This window comes from Quercus suber, unplaced genomic scaffold (assembly GCF_002906115.3).
Source record: "Quercus suber isolate HL8 unplaced genomic scaffold, Cork oak 2.0 scaffold_265, whole genome shotgun sequence".
In the NCBI taxonomy this organism is placed as follows: domain Eukaryota; kingdom Viridiplantae; phylum Streptophyta; class Magnoliopsida; order Fagales; family Fagaceae; genus Quercus; species Quercus suber.
The window spans coordinates 188292-210139 of record NW_027069721.1 but is presented as its reverse complement, the minus strand read 5'-3'; the positions used below and the strand labels follow the sequence as shown (position 1 = coordinate 210139).

The window sequence follows — 21848 nt, the reverse complement described above, 5'->3', positions numbered from 1 at the left end:
TAATGTGGACTTCCATGACAACGTTCACCCGTTCTCGGACTACTAGGTGTCCTTGGACTAGGCCCCCAGCCTAATACACACACACACACACACACACACACACACACTACTGGGCCTATCATACCTACAATAGCCCCTTGAAATTATTCTCTTTTGCTCCTTGGAAAAAAAAAAAAGATTTCGATATCTACCACGATTACTCTACTTTTATGATGGGTCCGTTTGGATTGAACTTATTGTTGCTGAAACTGAAAACTGAAAATTGAAAACTGAAAACACTGTAGCAAAATAATTTTTAAATGTGTGAATAGTACCGTGGGACCCATTTTTAATATTTTTTATTGTGTGAACAGTGCACGAATAGTAATGAACAGTAATTTTTGTCTCCCGCACAGTGATTTTACTGTTCACGAAAAAAAAAAAAGAAAAAAAAAAAAATGAAACGCTGATAATAAACGTAGGAAAACGTTGAATCCAAACGCCCTCGTTATGTTACCTCTATCTGCATAGGTACCTTTTCAACTGCCCAATGCATGCTCCTGATGTTTCGGCATCTGAGACGTGCCTTCATTAAATTTCTATGGCTCCATGTTCCCCATGTTCTACGGTGCGATGCGGATCCAACGACTGGGGATTTTATTGGAACTCGGGCGGGAATTCTCCCGCTTGCCTCTCTTTCTCTTTCTCTCTCTAATACAAATACTACTTAAAGACTTTGTTCACTTCACTTTTGCACTCATAAATATCAAGAACCAATCCGAGGAGAGTTTCTTCCCTTGCATAAGTCATTTAAATATTTTCATTTACTTTCTTTTCTACTTTTCTTTACACAGAGCCCTTTTCTCCTAAGCCCTCCTAATTTCCCTTTACCTTCTTTGTACCCTTAACCCTTTTTCATATATGAGTAGATTTGCTCACTTGGTAGACTCCGCAGAGGGTATAGAGAGCTTTAAAGCTCAATATAGAATCTCACCAGGAGTCTCCATTAGGTACTGTAAAGAAGGGGACTGGCACGCTCAGAGGTAGGAGAGAGAGAAGTGGTAATCCCGATGATTGCCTTTTATAGAGGGAAGGATGAGAATCCCCATGGGTAGAGTCACTAGGGATTACCTAATAGCTCATAGATTAGCCCCCAACTAATGCACCCTTAATATGTTTAGGATCTTAGCTAGTGTCGATGCCCTCAACGAGAAGATGGGTGTGAACCTCACCCATAACGATGTTAATTAGGTTCACAATTGCCACAAACTAACAGGATAGGGATACTACTTAAAAACTAGAGAGCCCGCAGTTAGGCTCATATCATGTCTCCCTAAATCTAATAAGGGCATGAATAAAGATTTTCTCATTGTCTTAGGTTTATGGTTACGACAATACCCTTTGTCTCTTCTAACACCCCGTGTATTTCATTTTGTAATTTGTACTTACAATTTTAATTTTCTTCTTAAATATGCTATTTTCTGGCAATATGTTGACGTTTAGTGACTTTACAGATAAATATTCAACCGTTCCAAATTTCAGTCTCTTTAACGAACCAAACCTCACCAAAGTACTCAAGGTCAAAGTATTCGCTCACTCGGACAAACAGTTGAGGGCTACCCACCTTATTTTCGGCTACACCCCCTTGTCATCTAGCTTCCAAGTGCCTAAGTGCATGATCAAGGCGAGGGACCATCACTTGCACCTGATCAATGTTGCTGTGCCTAGCTTTCTTAACCCAGGTTTGGGACCATAAGGTGTACTAGAAGTAGAGCCACTCCTTTAGTGCAAGGCCGAGGATGAAGCAACCCCTTCACAGCCAGCCACCAAAGAGAAAGAAGAAGAAGAAGAAGAAGAAGAAGAAGAAAAAGAAGAAGAAGAAGAATTAGTTGAAGTGCTTGATTCCAAGGATGATTTCGAGGTTTTCAATAGACCTCAATACCTAGAGGCTCCCATCGGTGACTTCAGTCATTTACCTTTAGCACAAGTAAGCCAGACACACGGAGATTCTTCCATTCCAGAAGCTATGGGGCTACAATGCAAGACAAGAACGAGCCTCCTAAACTTGCTGGAGTCCCACGTTGGGGGGAACGTTCTTGAAAAGGCAGTTTAATCGAAGTCTGCCACCTTTCCCTCTAACCAAGTCTCCCAAACTGACATTGCCAACAAAAAGAGAAAATTGGATCAGAGGGGGAAGGAAGTGGTGGAGGAAAGGAGGGGTGCCCCATCAAAGGAAGCTGAGCAGCAAAGAGGGGGCAAACAAACCAGGGTCACCCAAACAAGATCCTCTAGCGGGGGAGCTATCACAAAGAGGAAGGATGACCACCAGGCTAAAGTCTCTGCCTAAGCCCCCTCTATGGTGTTGGATGGAGCTCATCTCTTTGGCAATGCCTCCGTTAGGGACTTCCAGCATGGAAAGGCTGGATATGTGGCCAACGCCATAGAGTAGGCTTTGTTGTTGCCTGCTGAAATGGCTGACCACAAGGGAATGAGGAATCACAAAGTGTTCCTTAGCTTGAAGAGGGACTTTTCCCTAGTAAGCCCTTCAACTAATTTAATTTAACTTAAAAGTTTTTTTTTTTTTAATTTAATTAATTTTTTTTTGTATATATACGTGCTCAAGGTTGTACCAATGTTCTCACTTTTTTACTCTTATGTATTATTCTCCTTCCCTTGGCAAGCTCCAATCCACACATAGGGCCGAGGAGATAGTCAAAAGCTCCCACAGGCTGATGAAGGAAGAGGAGGGAAGGCACATTGCTACCGTAGATGCCTTCAATGTGGCCAAGTAGTGTATATATATATATATATATATATTGGGTCGGGGGCTTGGTTCGAGGACACCTAGTAGTCCGAGGACGTGTAAACGTTGTCATGGAATTCGCATTAATGAATGAAGAAAGGGGTCTGGTTATGAGGGTTCAGAAAGGTGGTCTGAGAAGGAATGCCTCCTTAGCTGAGCAAAGCAGAGGTCAAAAGGTGTGGTTTGCCATCCAGAGTAACGTTCCAGGAGATTTTATTGATAAGGATACACATCATGAAAGCAATGGACAAAGGGAAGCTATGAAATATCTAAGAGAAAGTTGCTACCACCACATTGAATGTTCTGCAGCTAACTCTCTGGCCGCATTAATGTGGAAGTAATACCTGAACATTGATTTTCAGCCTTACAGCTACTCCTAGAGACTTCAGGAAGGTGTTGATGGGATAAGGGTCAAAGCCAACAACTTGATCTACACGTGGAGGGTGGAGATGGAAGGAAGAGGAGAGTATAAGAGAGAAAGAAGCCCTTGAATGAGAGGGATCGGAAAATTGAGAGGAAAATACTGTAGCAACAAGAACTAGACTTGTAATCAAATTCAAAAGAAATATATATAAGAACTAACATCCTCAGATTGTGTTGAGGACGATTTTCTTTAGATAAAACCAGTTTTCTTTGTTTTCTTGTCATCTGGATTCACTATAATTGTTATCCAACTCATTAGAACCTAATTTTCTAACCCACTATCTATAAATTCATTATATTGGGCTCTTTGGGCCTAGATCCTATTACCTTTTGGGCTTAGGAACCAAACTGTGTCTTTACATAAGTCATATATTATTTAGTAGTTGAAAGATCTATAAATTTTATATAATGTATTTTTTTTTTTTTAAGTTTTATTCACGTGATATGATATAATTTTTATTTTAGTGAAACCTTAAGCTTTTAAGCTTTTACAATTTTTTATTTTTTAGAGAGTCTCAATCTATAATATCCACTCTTAGTGATAGTTTTTTATCATTAGACTAAGACACCAATTGGTTTTTGGTGTAGACGATGATTGGACTCTAGAGCTATTATTCAATAATTAAAAACTTTACCAATTGAGTTTTCTGGAATTTACAAACCTTTACAATTTTACTTAGAAAAAAAAAATCATTTACGAATAACAATACTAACAAATTTATGGAATACATACACCATGTAACGTTTTTTTTTTTTTTTTTGAGACAACATACACCATGTACTTAGCATATATAATTGGTCCAAGAATAACAAAGCAGTTTACCTATCAAAAATCATTTTAGGAAACAATATTATTACAAGAAAATTATCAAAAGGCTTGTTACATTTATAAAGCCAACATTGCTACTTATTGTGTGGTCATAAACCACCAAGAGGAGTAGCACAACTTGCTATTATTACCGACAACATTGCTCAAGGTTATTAAAATCGGATCGAACTGTACAGTCGGACCAGATTAGACACCATTACGGTTTTTTAAGCATAAAAAACTAAAATTCTCTCTTTTGCAATGACCTATCTGAACCCCGATCCAACCGTACGGTTTGTTGAACCGCGCACGATTTTCCCGGTTTTCTTCCCACAAAATTTTGCTAAAAAATCATTCTTGATCTCGTTTGTCCACCATCAAAAGCTCCACCATCACAGGATCTAACAGTTTGAACTTTGAAGGATTGATATGCTTGTTTGGAGATGAAAGACCGAGTGAGAGAGGAGCAAGAGTGATAAAGAGAACGAAGTAACAAACAGGGACCAAACTACTCAAGGGCAGAGGGGGCCACGGCACCCCCCCCCCCCCCCCCCCCAAACAACCTTTGAAAAACAAAAGTACTAGTATGTATATTAACAAAAAGAATTTTAATTCTGACTCTTAAATTTAGATACTTGGCCCCTCTTCCCAAAAAAATTACAAACTGGCCCAAGAAATCCAATAAATAGATAACAAGAAAAATCTATAAATAAAAAAAAAATGCACATATCCAAATAATAAGAAATTTTTTTGACAAATCATAAATCTGATCTAAACAAAAATAATAACAACAAATCAATTACAAATCTTAGAAAAAAAATCACAAAAACCCAATAATCTTTACCCAATTTCTCCCTCTCACTTGAGAGCTCTATGCCTCTCTCAAATGACTCCACTCTCATATCTATAGAGACAACTCCTATACCACATATTGATCACTTCATCTACACATTAATTAGATCTTGAAAATATTAAGACGTGTCGATCGACTTACAAAACTTTTGATTATAAAATTCTATTATTAAATTTTTTTTTTTAGAAAAAAATACAACTAATATTAATAAATTAATGCTAATATGCATCTTTGTCAATCTCTAGTATTAATATTTCAATTTTTAAAATTTTTGAACCAAGAACTTCAAGCCCTTAAGTTTGAATTAATCTGGTTCCGTCCCTCGTAACAGAGAAATAGAGAAGGAACCTGATAATGAATCGGCAGAGTAAACAAAGTAACAGAGACAAAGGAGAACCAGGATTTGATATTGGGAACAGGGAAATGGTTTTTATTTAAAATTTTTTTTACCTATAAAGTCACACCTCTGCCTCTTTTTTGATAACCATCCAACAATTTCTTCATCTCTTTATTATCACCTTTCCCATCTTGACTAGTTTAGCTTTTTCTTTTCCTTTTTCTTTTTTCTTTTTTCTTTATAAGAGATATTTTATAGTTTTTGTAATAAATTACAAAAATATCTTCTATATTTTATCCTCTTTAAATATTATTTTGGTTAAGATTGTTGAATTTTATTTATGTATTTTATTTATTTTTGTATTAATAAATTAATAAAATAATTATAACATCATTATGATCTTAACTTCAGTCGAACTTCAATTAAACCTCAAAAATTTTAAACATCTTCTTTTTATGGTTAATTGAACGATTCGAATATGAAAATCATGTGCTTAACGCGACATTCCTCCTTCATACCAATAAGCTTAATGTGACTTTTCAGTCTCCAGAATCTACTTCTAACACCTTATCAGTAGTAGCTCTTTTCTGTCCGATAAAACTAAATGTCTATATATGCCGTCCACTATAAAATATTTTGATGTAACTCATTGACATCGATTGCTAACAACAAATTAAAGAATAAAAGCAAGGGGTGGAATGGAGACATTAATAATTCAACAACTGTTCAGTATCTTTTAGTTTAATAGTATTTTTCAGCATCAGAAGGGAAGCCTTACACGAGACTCGTCAGATGTGATAAAATGAGTTTATCGAACTTTAAAATATAGCTAGCCACTTTTTCATGTCGGCAAACTAATTGGGCCACATTCTTGGTTTGCTTTCGTAATTCATGATTCATCAAGATAAGGTCGGTTTTCAAAGTGGGTCAGCGATCATCATCACTTGCACCTTCGTGAATACACCAAGACACAAAGTGAAATTATATCAACGTCGAATAATTAAAAACTTCTTTCACTTTATCCCTCCCTCTTTCCACCATTGTCACAAAGCATACAAAGTGACAAACAAAACATTGTAGCTAAACCAGTCCAATAAATATTATTGCATATATATATATATATATATAACTCGCAAATACTATTTAATTAAAAAAAAAAAAGCAAATAACAATTTTTTTTTTCTGTTACAATACTCACATATAACCACGTAAAAGCACTTGTACAAAGTATTTTTTTTTTTTATCAAATTAACAAACAAACCACACAACCACAATCATCAACATTCTTGTAAAACACAACAACGAGCTGTTTTTAATGGGCAGCAGACTCTTTCTCTTTCTCCTTCTCTTCCTCAGTCTTTGGGTGGTAACCAGGGAGCTTCTCCTTGATCTTCTCCAAAATGCCCTTCTTCTCCTTCACATCGCCTTCATGATGAGTATGTGGCTCAGAAGTGGCATACTCTGCAACCGAAGGAGGAGGAGGAGAAGGGACCTCTTCAGGCTTCTTGTGCTGGCCTGGAAGTTTTTCCTTAATCTTTTCAAGGAGGCCCTTCTTTTCTTCAGCTTGAGCTGGCTCTGCCAATGGTGCCTCTGGGAGTTTCTGAACTACTACCTCTTCTTCGTACCTCTCAACTGGGATGCTGGTGTCCTCGTGCTTCTTCTCTTCGTACTTCTTCTCTTCGAGCTTCTTCTCTTCTTCCTTGTCTCCTCCACCTATCTTCTCCTTGATTTTATCCTTCAGTCCCTTCTTTTCCTCCCTTTTCTTCTTCTTCTTCTCTTCTCCTTCACCTTCCTCCTCATCGCTAGACTGCAATTTTCAAACAATCCAAAGTTCAATTGCAAATTATTCAAAGGGTTAGAAAAAAGGGTTTTGATGGACTCACATTTTCAAAAATGCGGACAAACTGATGTGAATATGGGTAACAAAAGCTGTAAGTTATGAGTCCAATGTATGCCAGGGCAAAAAGATAATAATAAGTCAATGTTAAAATGACCGTTCATCATTCACAGTAACTAATTGAATAAGTTATAATTAAATTTATGAAAGCAAAATTGACTATTTATAATTAACAAAAAAATTTCTAAAAATAATAATTGACATGAGTCTATTTACCTCAACAACAAGTTAATTATAAGTAAAATTAATAGTTGACTATTCATAGGCGACAACGTTAACAATAACAAGATAAAAATGTCACAAATTGTGGTGGTATGTGGTTGTAAAAATTAAAGGACCGTACGAGGCTGTAATTATTACGCGTGGCGTTATGGGCCCTAGTTATTTACAAAAGCTGGCAAGGGACGAAAGTCCCGCAGTCATTCATGGGATGCAACACGCAAATGATGAAAATCAACAACAAAAGCTTTATAGCCACTTTTCCTTTGAAAATATGTAGGTCTACAACTACGACTACGATGACACACAGATCAATTATTTCTAATGGTTGCAACTTTCAGGTCCTACGTTTTACAATCTCAACTATCAGGATTCCAAAAATACTATATATATATATATATTGGTGAAGATAATAAACACACAAAGAAGGAAATTCATTGAACAATCAAAACAAAACTTTAAAAACAAAAACTGTGTAAAATATTTAAAAATATGGAAGATATTGAAATAGATATTAGATATAAAATACTTACAGAGCTAGAGCTGCTGTTAGATCGGTGTAGCTTGCCGAAGAGACCAGGTTTCTTCTCTTCTTCCTTCTTCTCTTCCTTGTACTCCTCTACAGGCTTTGGTTGAGAATGAGACTCATACACTGACACTTTCTCCTCTTCCTTATTATGGAAGAGACCATGCTTCTTCTCTTCTTCCTTCCTCTCCTCTTTGTAGTAATCCTCTGCAGGCTTTGGGTGAGACTGGGACTCATACACTGGTACTCTCTCCTCTTCCGTCTTCTGATAGAGACCCTGTTTCTTTTCTTCTTCCTTCCTCTCCTCCTTGTAGTAATTCTCTATAGGCTTTGGGTGAGAATAAGATTCAGAAACAGTGAATTTCTCTTCTTCCTTCTTCCCCCAGAGACCATGTTTCTTCTCTTCCTCCTTCTCCTCCTTGTAGTACTCATCTACAGGATTTGGGGGAGAATGAGATCCTCCTCCTCCAGACACTCTGACTTTCTCAAACTCAGACGCCATCACCTCCTCTTTTGGCTTCTTCTCCTCTTTCTTCCCCAAGAAATCAAACAAGCCTCGGTCCTTGCTCTCCACAGCTCCCCTATTACCACCAGGGGCGGTAGTAGTAGTCTCATACTCATTCCTGTTGTGCTGGTGCTCTGCCATAATTGTTTCGCTATCAAATAATTATCACTACAATACACAGAAAAAGAATAAACCAAATGAAAAGTTTGTGAAATGTTTTTTCTCAAGTTTATGTAACGATGAATATATGCGTTATGAAATGAGAGTAGTATGACAGGCTTATATAGGACGTTAGGAATCCAGATTCCAAAACTATGCATTAATAGCATATAAAAAATAAAAAAAATAGCATCAAATTACGCGTCTCTGACGCGATTAAGCTAATTATTAACCGACATGTTGCATTCATTTCGAGATGAAATTAAAACTTAATATTCTCACCTATCTGATTTTAAATTCTTTAATTGTACTCGCTATATTTGATTGCCAACTGTCATTGGAGGCATATCAAATGGCTGACAGAGTAAGCAAAGTTTGAGCGTGTTGTGTACACCGAGAGAAGTGATAGAGTAAACTAGATAATGCAAGTAACCCCCTGGCCCAGCATGAGTATGGATGCCACTGATTGCCACCTTTTCCTCTGTGTACAAATCTCCAAACCTTCACATTTAAGAAAAAAATTTAGGCGGAAATTCACTTTTTATCCTCATATTTTGATCAATTTTTATTTTGGCCTCAAAATTAATTTCTTTGCAAATTTCATCATTAAATTTTGAAAATTATTTTTAAAATCGTCATTCTCGTCAACCAACAGATGAAACCCTCCTACGTGATAAACGGATATCCACATGTCAAGCCCACCTATTAAAATAATAATATATAATGTGGTGTAGATGATGATGTTGTTATCCTCTGTATCCCATTAATTTTAGTATGAATAAAATATGGAATGACATAGTTCATTTTGTTAATTTGGTCCCTAATGTGACGTTATCCTCTGTATCCCATTGATTTCAATATGAATGAAATATGGAATGACAGAGTTCATTTTGTTAATTTGGTCTATAATGTGGTGTAGATGATGATGTTGTTATCCTATGTATCACATTGATTTCAGTATGAATGAAATATGGAATTACAGAGTTCATTTTGTTAATTTGGTTTGTAATGTAGTAGTAATGATGATGTGTTAATTATTTTACTTGATTGAAATTAGATTACAATTTACCAAATCTATAATATTGGTAAGCTAACCATTGTTAATTTACCAAACTTGCAATTAGTTTACCAAGTTTACACAAGCTTACCGATTTTGCAATACACCAGTTATGTTTACCAAATCTACAATGCACAACACAATAGATTTACCAAACATGCAAATACTGCATATAAACAATTCTGCATATATTGCAATTCACAATTCACAATTCTGCAAATTCACAAGTCACAATTAACATATACAACAGCTCACAATTCTGCATTACACAAATTTGCAATTCACGATTCCGCAATTTACAATTCACAATTAACATAAATCTGCATTACACAAATCTGCAGTTCACAAATACTGCAATTCACAATTCACAAATATGCAATACACAAATTTGCATCACACAAATTTGCAATTCACAAATTTGCATTAATAGGTCATTCATAAATATGCAATACCAACATAGGCCAATTACTCATCTGGCATAATTCAAGCAGTGACTTTAAACTTAAGTAAATACAACTAAGAAATAGGCCATGTCTGCCATGTTTCAAGCAGTGAATTTAAACCAAAGTAAACCCACATATAGGCAATGTCTCCCAATTACAAAAATATCAAAGTAAACCCAAAAATAGCAATGTCTGCCAATTACAAAAAATATCAAAGTAAACCCAAAAATAGGCAATGTTTGCCAATTACAAAAATAGGCCATGTTCACCAGTCTATCCCCTTGGACCATGCACAGATGCCTAGCTGTCAGCAACCCTCAGTGCCTCCCTGTACCTTGATGCATTTCTTGAGGCAGTCAGAGTTTCATTTGTCACAATCCCCCTCATTTTCTTCCTTGGATTGGTGATGGTTAGATTGCTGCTTGCAGGGTGGTTGCTAGTTGTTGGGTGGCTGATTGATGGCTACTGGTTTACCTGTCTTGTGCCTTGCTAGCTGCTTCTAGGTTGCAACTTTGATGGCCTAGTGCCTTGCTGGTTGGTTCTAGGTTGCTGGCTTGATGGCATACTTGTAGCATTTGGTTGCTCTTGGGTTGCTCTTTGGCCATTGCCATTTGTCTTCAAGCAGTAGCAGATACAACTAAGTTAGAACATTAATTTTCATTTCAAAACATGCAGAATTAAAAAACACTAGTTTTATCTTCTTTGGTTTATGTCTCCATTGGTTTTAGGCACCAGGCAGTGAACTATTACCTCCAACCTCACCCTTATAGCTTTTTTTGTTATGGCCTATCTTCCCACAGGACTTGCACCTCTTGGCAATACCCAAGCCCTTATAGTAACCCTCCTTGGTTCATTGGGTTCTAAGATTCTCTTCTTTTTGGACTTGCCTGGTGGCCTTTTCTTTATGGGAGGTTGCACAGGAGGGAGACTAGTTGAGGTCCACATATTGGCACCATTGAGTGGATCAATGGTGTGCTCATAACATGCTTTGTATGTGCTGGTGTGGTAGCTGGCATTAGTGTATTTCTCAACTTGCTCTCTGTTGAAGAGTATGCATGAAACTGCATGGCAGCATGGGATACCAGTGATATCCCATTTTCTACAGCTGCACACCCCCTTAGCCGGGTCTACAATGAAGCTCTGCAATCCATTCTTCACCTTGAATTTTGTGTCAAAAGCCCAACAAGCTAACCACCTACCACTGCCCATTTTCTCCCTATGTAGCCTTTTACAGATTTTAGGGCAGAGCTTAGATTCCACCCTCATAATACTGTTTTTGTTTTGCTGGAATCTGCTCATTAGGTATAACCTTATGTCCTCAAGCTACAAACTGGAAAAACCCACAAGTTAGTGCATGCAACAAGGTATACAGCTAACCAAACTATGCAAATTCCACCTACCAAAATCCAAAAATATACATACCATGCTAATGATGGGTTTCCCCTGAATTTCAGTATCCTGCTATTGAAACTCTCATACATGTCGTTGATGACAGTGTCACTCAATGCATCAGTTCTGAACATGTNTACATTAAAGAAGCCCACATACTTTTTTGTTAAGCCTCTTCCTTTTCATTGGGATTTTTTTTTCCTCTGAGAATCTTCATTGGGATGGTTATGTTACTAACTTATATACATATAGATAAGTGCGGTTAATATAGGCTGTGTTTGTTTCAACTTCAAACCACGGGAAATTTTTCCGGAAAATTGCTGTGTTTGGATGCTTGGGAAAATTGGGTCAACGGAAATTGATTTCCGTTTGACCGAAAATAAGGCCAAAAACGGGTGAAATTCATTTCCGGCCTTATTTTCACTTCAAATCAAATTTCCGGAAAAGAAAGAAAGGAGCACACCGGAAAAGAGAGAAAGAAAAGAGAGAAAGGAGAACGAACCGGAAAAAGAGAGAAAGGAGCACCGACCCAGAGAGAGCACGAACCGGCGCTCCAAGCCCAGAGCCCATCGCCGGCGACCTTCGAACACGAACCCACCAGTCGCACCGCGTCGGCGAAACCCACGAGTCGCGCCATCGCACCTCGTCGTCTCCTCGATCGCGCCATCGCACATCGTCGACCAGTCGATCGCGCCATCGCCTCCTCATCGCGCCATCGCACGTCGTCGACCAGTCGATCGCGCCATCGCCTCCTCGATCGCGTCGTCTCCTCGATCGTGTCGTCTCCTCCATCGCGCCATCGCCTCCAAGCCAGAGCCATCGCGATCGCGCCATCACACCCATCGCCTCCACGCTCTCTCTTCCTCGATCTCTCAGATTTTTTTTTTTTTTTTTAATTTGATTTTGTTGTTGTTGTATTTTTAATTTGATTGTTGTTGTTGTTTTTTTTTTTAATGAACTGATTATTATTGTTGTTGTTGTTGTTTAATGAACTGATTATTATTGTTGTTGTTGTTGTTGTTGTTGTTTGGTTGTGTTGTTGTTGTTGCTGCCGGAGTTTGGTTGTGTTGTTGCCGAATTTGATGCCGGAAAATAGCATTTTCCTAATACAACCAAACGCATAAAATATTTTCCACAACAATTTTCATAATTCAACCAAACACTTAAAAATATTTTCCTTTTCCGGAAAATAGCATTTCCGGAAAATACATATTTTCCGGAAAACGTTTTACACGAAACAAACACAGCCTTAGCATTTCATGAATACTGGCGGAGCCACCCAAAAAAAAAAAAAAAAAAATTCGGACCCAAACTTTATATATATATAATTAAATTCAAATAATAACTTGTCATACCTTCTCTTAAAAGTTACTATATTTTAGAGTAAAGTTTGTGATATGACTTTGTATTAGAAAACATTTTTTCCCTCTACCGTTCGTGTATTTATTTGTTTCTCAATAAAAAAAAAGAAAAAGAAAAAAAGATTATTGTCCTACATTGTTTAAAAAATATGCTGTGTATAGCATAACTTAATTTATCATCATTTCTTAAAAGTTATCCTCTCACATTTGTGTATTTGTTTGTTAAACTATATAAATGCATTACATATTTTTAATAAGCCCTCCTCTCCCCCGGCAACTTAAAAGTTCTTGTAAGTCTTTATTTATTTATTTATTTTGAGTGCATTACATAGTTTTAATAGGCCCTCCTCTCTCCCCTGCCGACTAAAAGGTTCCTGTAAGTCTTTTTTTGTTTTTTTTTTTTTTTTGGTCTCATAAGTTTATTTTTATTTATTTTTAATTTTTTTTATGATAAAAGAAAAAAGAAAAAGGAGGCTTACAGGAACCTTTTAGTCGCCGGGGGAGAGAGGAGTTATTAAAAATATGCAATGCATTTATATAGTTTAACAAACAAATACACACAAATAGGAGAGGATTACTTTTAAGGAATGATTATAAAACAAGTTATACTATATACAGTACATTTTTTTTTAAGCACTGAAGTATAGTTAATTTCAATGCTTACGGAATATAAATTAGTTTCCAGTCATGATATGCATTTAGCTTCTTAAATCTGATTTTTTTTTGCAAATAGAGATTGATGAATTATTTAATCCATTAGGTCGGGAAAACACCTCTCTTTAAAATAAAAAAATAAAAAAGGAAATAATGGATCATTGGATAGCTAGTAGCGTAATCAAGTCGTCATATATACGTCTAAAGTCTAAACATGCATTAATTTTCGAGAAAGTATTAAATGTTGTAAACCTGTAATTTACAAGATAAGAGACATAAATTTCTTTCTTTATCGATGGTCAAGTTGTTGCCAACTGGAAGCAAGAAAATTGGAAGTCATCGGAGATTTATTTTAGAATCAATCTCAATCATTTGTTGATTGCCAAGGTTGTCTTAAAATATATTTGTGATCATTCGTTTACTCCCTGGTACTAATTAAAAATAAAGACTGTTATGATAATTTAATTAATAAAAGAATTGCTGTCATAGAGGGCTGGAAGATTCCAAAATCTTTTTTGATAGAAATATATGTTACATCCTAAAAGATTATAGTAAATTGTCAATTTAATCCACTAAATTTAAAATGGCATTTTTTTTTTTTATAGAAATACTATTAGCTTTGACAATATCGTCATTTTAATTATTCCAAACAAAAAAAAAAATTTCAAATCATTTTTAATTTTATAAATGTTGAAATGAAGTTAACGATATTTTCAAACGGTAATGAACAAAATGACTCAAATGAAAGCGTTTACAAAATTTAAACTTGGTAAACTAAAATAACAATTCACCAAATTTATAATATAGGTTTCATTTTTTCCGGCTTTTTTTTTTTTTTTCTTATTACTATATAAATGAGAGTATTCATACTCTTTGAATACCGGATTATTCCTTCAGATATAAATTATATTTTTACTATAAAAAGTTTAAATTTATTTTATCTCAAAACAACCATATGGGAGCATCACGGCCATGAAAGCCATGCATTGAATAATTTTGAATATAAGAAAGAAATTCTACTCTAACTTAAATCTAAGTATATATGTGTGTAAAATTCTCTCTTAGAAACTTGAACCTCGACTTTTGCCTCACACACCCGGCAAACACTTATACTTACAAAATGACTATTATCCCAAAAGTGCGCCATAGTGAATAATAATATCTGTTAATTAGGGGTGTGCATGGGTCGGATTGAGGGGGTTTTTTAACCCAATCCACCATGGTAGGTAAAAAAAAAAAAAAAATATCAATTCAACCCAACCCACATGGGTCGGGTCGGGTTGGGTTGAACCCATGGGTTGGACAAATTATTATTATTATTATTATTAAATTGAGTAGAAAAAAATATAAATATAAATATATTAAAAAAAAAACCCAAAGATTAGTATCAATATAATTCATTAAAGGCGAACAACACTAATGACTAAACAACAATAGTAATTTACTATGATTTGTGTGAACTAATTGACTTTTATATAGGATAGGAAGAGTTGGTTATTTTTAAAAATTTTATTAATTATATAATATTATATATATATATATATATATATATTAAATATATGGATGGGTCGGGTTGGGTTTGGCGGATTTGAAATTTTATGACCCAAACCCAACTTGACTTGCTATCAAAAAATTTTTTTGTAACCCAAGCCAACCCACCAAGGCCTAAAAACCGACCCAACCCGGCAAGTTGGGTTGGGTCGGGTCGGTTTTGACGGGTTGGCTGCACACCCCTAATTAATACAGTATATTATTTATTTATTTATTTTATAAAGTTAATTAGTCTTGTGTTATATAAATATGTTATTGGCCTAAACTTAGGCTAAGACATATTGGCTTAGATATAAATTTGCAATTTGCATTTGTGTTGATGCTTTAAAAAAAAAAAAAAAAACTTATACGGCCTTTTGCCAAATAATTAAATTTATGAACATATAAATAATGTATATTATAAATATATTTGAAGAAATACTATAATTATGTTTGCTTAGGACGTGAAAAATACATTTGGAAGATAAATTTTTATATTATTTTTGACTATCTTAGTTAATTTTATATTTGTACTAATTTAATATTTTTATATATATTTAAAATAATTATTAAATTAATTATGACATCATCACGGTTCGACCTCGATTCAACCTCAAAAATCTTGAACCTCTCCCTTTTACGGTTCAATGAACAGTCCAGGTTTCAAAACCATGCTATGAAGCCATGCCAACATCAAGATTGACAAAAGCGAACCTTGGACCTTGGGAACTCTCAGCAACTACAAATGTCCTAGCTCTTAGCCTAAAACGAATACTGGCAGTGCTCTGGTACATATTAGCATAACCCATCATGTTCACCCCAGCAGCAGGACTAGTCATGTCAAAGCTACCTGCACCTATCAAGTAATCCCCATTAGTGGCTCTAAGCACACCACAGATAATATTGAATACAATCACAAGTGATACACGATGTGGGTGTTGATGCATTTTTGCACAATGCTTTTCCATATATTTGATCAAAATATTTGTTTAGCTCAATGATATATAAAGCCGTTAGGTTTGAACTTTAGGGAACTTTTTGACACTTTTGTTTCTTAGGATTTAAGGGTTGTTTGGATTTTGTATTTCCATCACCCATAATTCTGTTTCTATCACTCGTAACTCAAAATATGTGAGTCCCATGGCTGAATGGTTTGTTTGGGGATGTTTTCAGTTTTTGAACGGTTTTTAGACCCCTTAACACAACCGAATTAACCTAATTAATTAGTCAAGTGATTAACTTAGTCAAATTATGCAAATCTAGGTTATCACAATCAAACAATCATATCAATTATATAGCAGCGAAAATATAAATAACACAAAAATATGATGACCCAGGGAAGTCAAACCAGTAAAAAACCTAGGGAAGATTTAACCTAGCTATCCTCAAGGTAAACTTGAATCCACTATCTTGAAAGAATCGAAGTTCATACAATAAGACTTACAAGCCCCCACGCTCAACTTTTTATTGCTACCCACCAGTAAAACTTACTGACACAATCACGTGCAAGTTCCGAGTCCACGGACTCCTTCTTTCTTGGATTTATCACCACATATAAGCACCCACACTTGTTTTTCTTTGGACTTCAATGGCAGCAACTGAGTTGATCATCAAGGTATAGATAACATCTCCTCCTTGAAAACCCTAAGCTTTGTGTAAAGGAAAGCTCCTCTAGATCTCACAAGAGATTTACACAAAATAGAAAATATGAGCGACAATACAACTCTCAAGCAACCAAGACTTTAGAGAGGTTTGGGTACAAAACCTTAAAACCAAAAGAGGTACAAGAGGCTCTAATCTCTCTCTCTTCAATCTCAAAAACGTGGCGTAAGGTTTCCTTTATATAGTGAGAGAAGTAGATCTGAAACCCTAATCCTTAATGGGCTTAAGCTGCTGTTTGGGCCGACTTAAAATTCTGCAGATACGATTTTTGATTGATTGAGCCTATTCTTCGATCAATCGAACCAGGCAGAATATGAAGTCTTCTTCCAGCAGCTTGTATATTCTTGAATCTTGACTGGAATCACCTTGAGCATTGTCTAATAAAACCTATAGACTCTAAAATCTATATCTAGACAAGTTTGTGTTCACGATTTGCCAATTGTTCTAAACATTTAGAACCTAACAGTTTTTGTTTCCATCACTCAATTCTTTGATTTTTGAGTGATGAGTTATGGAAATTGAAATTGCATTTTAGGTGTTTTCAAGTTATGCAAAACTGAGTTATGTGGCATTTTTGTAATTAAACACTCATCAATGGGACCCACTTGTCTTGTCAAGTCAAATTTCCCACTAGTCACTCTCTCTTTTCTTTTCTTTTTCCATTTTTTCTTTCTTCTCCACTTTTCTTTCTTTTTGTCTTTCTTCCTTCTCTGTTCTTCAGTTCATTCTTTCTTCTTCTTTTTTCTTCCTTTTTGCCTTTCTCATTTCAGTTCGTTCTTTCTTCTTTTTTCTTTCTTTCCTATTCCTTTTCACTGGGTTTCTAGGTTCTCTTCTTCTTTTTTCTTCTTTTTCTTTCTTTCTTTCTTCACTTCTCACGATCTTTTCTCTAACACACTAACACAAACCCACAAACATGTGCATCCAAAAAAAAAAAAAAAAAAAAAACTAGTTGATTTCAAAGACTCCATACTAATCGAAATCCACACAAAAATGACCAAATTATCAATTATTAAGATATAAATACAAGTGGGTTTTTGTTGAAACTTTGATTTTGTACCTGAATTTGAAATAGGAGCAAGTGTCTTTACAGGAGAGAAGGGATAGGGAAGGTGTGGAAGTGAAGAGTGGAAGGCCATTGGGAACCACATCGAGCGTGGGGTCTTTTTCATGCATTGCAAGGCGCCACGCCCGAGCTTGTGCTTCTAAAATCATCGTGTCGACCTCGATTGGTGCAGTGTCTTCCCTTGGTGGCAGTGGTGGCAAGGCGTCGCACCTGAGCTTTCCCTTCTTGCCCTTAGTGGCAGTGGTGGACTAGGCATTCTTCACCAAGTAATTTCAAGCTAAGGAAAATGAGTACTGAGGAGGAGGTGGTGTTGGCGTTTGGGATTGGTGAGGATTGGAGAGTCCATGAATGGGGTTTTAAAGTCTCTGGTTTTGGGAGAGTAACAAGGCTGAAGGGAAAAGGAAATGAAAAGTGAGTGATATGGAATGATGAAATGGTGTGAGGCAGGTAGGCTAACAGGAATGCCTGACATCGTGCTCAAGTATGGTTCCCACAGTATGTACAAAGTTTTGAGTTAAAAGAAGTTGGAAATAATGTGCCAAACGGGTGGGTATAGGAAATTTTGGTATTTTAAGTGATGAGTAATGAGTGATGAATGATGAGTGATAAGTAACAAAAATTGATTGAGGAGTGATAAGTGGTGAAAAAAAACAAAAAAACAAAACAAATAGCCCCTTAGTGACTAGATTCTTAGTAAGTTTTGGACCTTAAGTGAAGAAAAAGAGGATCTTACATTGTTTTGTCTATATGTAAGGTTTGAGTTGGCACTAGATCATCGCTTGTTGGATTTCTCCGTATGTGAGATGGACAAAGGTGTGTTTTTATCAATTACAATGGGAACTATGTGACTTTAACCACCAATTAGATCCTACAAAGCAGTCACAAACAACCAAAGCCATTAAAGTTTCTACATGACCTCACGTTATATTTAGGCCAGAGTGTTTGAGAAACTTCAAGGGGCTGTTTGGATTTCCTTGTTTCCATCACCCATCATTGAAAAATGGAAGGACCCAAAGAGATGCAACTTGTTTGGATTTGTTTTCAAGTTTTGTTTTCATCACTCAATTCTCACATTTTTTAGTAATGAGTTATAAAAACTGAAAACAAGTTTTAGGTGTTTTTAAGTTATGAAAACTAAGTTATGATGGCATTTTTTGAAAATACACACACATGTGTGGGGCCCACAATCAAAGGATTGTCACCTCAAGCACTGCTTTTCACTTACACTCCACCAACGGCTCTAATGAGCTTTAATCACTTCACACCAAGTAGCAACAGAGGACCTCTTCACCATCACTTTTCTCCATTCCTAAAGCATCAATTTTTTCCAGTCCTCTTCGTTCTTCATCCCTCACCCCAGTCACACCGAAAAAAATGAATAAAGAACAAGACATACCCACTTTGGAACAACGATGACCAAAACTTTCACAGGGGAAGGATTGAACTGGGATACACACACCGGCGATGGGATCGAGGTTCGTCTCTTCAACCATCACCGACGAGATTGAGCAGTAGAGCTCCAAGAACTTAATCCTGGGTTCGGTTTCGATGCCAAGGACAAAGGAAGGACATACAACCTGTTGGGAGTTCAGTTTTAGGCTCCCAAATGAGCTGCCATGGTATAATTTCTTTGATTTAAAAGGAACTTTTCAACACATACAACTGAGAGCATCCTCAAAAAGCCTTCAGTAAATTGTTTCTAAAATAAATTCCTTTTATTTTTTGTGCAATACCAATGGAAACTAACCTACAAAATCTTGAAGAGTGAAATTTTGTTTATAAGATACCAAGAGGACAGTAATTTGTTTCTAAATAAAATTCCTTTTATTTTTTGTGCAATACCAATGGAAACTAACCTCTGATAAAAAATAAAATAAATAATAAAAAAAGAAGAAGAAGGAAACTAAGTGAAGATACCAAGAGGACAACCAAAATATAAGGTGACAAATTGGGTTTAGTGAATTTGGGTATTGGGGGTTAAAGGGGGAAAAAAAGTAAAAGCTGCACCATATCAATTCGTGGGTCCCACAAAAAGTAAAATTTTTTGAGTTATCAAAATTGGAAACAAGTGCCAAACATGCCACCTTAAGAAGTTATGGTATTTTCAGTGGTAAGTGATGAGTTATAGAGTGATAAGTGATGAAAATCGTATGAGGAGTGATGAGTGATGGTTTTTTAAACCAAACAGCCCCCAAGTATATACATCTTGTTATTTGGAATAAAAAATGAGAGATAGAATAGAGTAATTATTTCATACTCTAATAGAACAGTGATTAAATACTCATCGTCTCATAATAATAGAACTCACTAATTATCTATGATGTGATCCACGCACGATGCATATGAGATAAGAGAATATTGCATCATTTTACTATGTAGGAGAACTTAATACTTTTATGAGTCGAGTATGAGCATAAATATGGTTTGACCTTTTGATTCAGCCACTTAAATACTTGGATCAAGAACAAGAGCAAGAGATGAAGGAAGATGTTCAACTGCAAATCGACAAAGCTTACTTGTATAATATAGGGTCTAAGTTAAACTAACAATTATTTGGTATAAAACTATTGGATGCCTTTTTATTAGATTAATAATTTAAACAAATATTAAGAGCATACTTAATACTTTATTTAACACAATACTTCATGGTAGCATGGATTATAATTTTTTTAAAAAAAAAATCATATTACCAGTGATTTGGTAATTGCAATAATGGGGAAAGAGAGATCCAAATCTTGATCCTTATTATAAAGGAAAATAGACAGTGCCATAGATCTATATAAGCTATGTAAACACACTTAATAGGTCAAGCAAATGTCCAATTCGAACTTGATCCATGCATCACTATGTAGAAGGCTTGGCCTGTACCTAGCTCTAAGTTTAGCCAAACACAACCCACACAACACCCGTAATATCATCACCACTCATATGCAACCCCTTCACACTTAGCAAAGCAAGCTATAGCCCAAAATCGCATTTCTCACATAATAGACAACATGCCGATCGATACATTCTAGTTGTCCAACGCTATCTTGCATTCAAGCAGCCCAAAAGCTACTTCATCAATATATCCATAGTGAAGCCCACACAAGTCACAAGGCTACTATGGTTTAGGAATAATGCAAAAATTTTCCTTTGGGATCGACCGTAGGACCAAGATAATATTGTATAAACTCATGTCACAAATGATTACACACACTCAAACTCATACGTAGTTATGTATGCTTTTGCTATTTTGATTTAAAATGTGAGCAAAATATTTTATATTATGTAAGAAATAACTGTTAGGATATATATGAATAATGTTAAGAACATATGTCATCTAGAATTAACTAATCATTTGACAAAATGCACTTTACTTGTTCTTGGGTAGATCTAAGATGTGTTTAATATTTCAAGAAACAGAAGTTCAAGTCTAAGTATTAAAGCCATGCAAATATGTTTAAGAATCAAGTGAAGAAGTGATGTATTTTAAAGCTCGACAGCTAGCTCGAAAAATAGCATTTATTGAGGTTTAAGAGGGATCTTCGGCCCGATGCTCGACAGCTGCTTGGTAGATAACCTATCTATCGAGATTTGCGAAAATTAGTTTTTCAGATTTGATTTCACACATATCCGTGTATACATGTTTAGACTTTCTTTTCTCACAATCCTAAACATAAATAAGGATTATTTTAAGGCCATCACAGTTGATGCAACTTAATGAAAAAGTTTTTCACAAGCATATTGTGACCGGAGACATATACCCTAGTTCATCTTTCTCTTGAAGAAGCTGCTGCGTTTGTACGCCGTAGGGTTTTGTAACCAATGAGTTTTGTGATCTTTGTCGTGCTGATGAACTGAAAAACTTTGCAGCCAACATCCTTTTCAAGTTGGTGGTTAGTCACGTACTGAGAGCTATGCATTGAAAAGGAGAAACTGTCACTACAGAACAAGTCCAATTGGGTATTTCGGGTAAGGGTTCAACTGTAAGTTGGTATAAGGTACTGGGATTCCTTTACTTGAAACCGCTTGTTGTGATAATAGCGGATTCTTAGGAATGGTGACCTTAAAATCATCTGGTGTGATTTTGCCTTGGAGGTTTTCTCCATTCATAAACATATCACTGTGTCACCTTTATTTTCCACTGCATATTAACTTAGTTGGCGATTTGTTTGTGCTACCACGCATATTGCATGTT

General features: G+C 35.8%; 1 protein-coding gene across 1 annotated transcript; it reads right to left on the bottom strand.

Moving 5' to 3' along the window:
- Positions 1–6277: 6277 nt before the first annotated feature.
- LOC112012617 (dehydrin COR47) lies at positions 6278–8626 on the bottom strand. The gene is made up of 2 exons (XM_024044994.2): positions 7853–8626; positions 6278–7010 (listed from the first exon to the last, which is right to left on the bottom strand). Exons 1-2 carry the CDS (start codon positions 8489–8491, stop codon positions 6516–6518), a joined length of 1134 nt encoding a protein of 377 aa, XP_023900762.1. The 5' UTR covers positions 8492–8626; the 3' UTR covers positions 6278–6515.
- Between the last annotated feature and the right edge of the window lie 13222 nt (positions 8627–21848).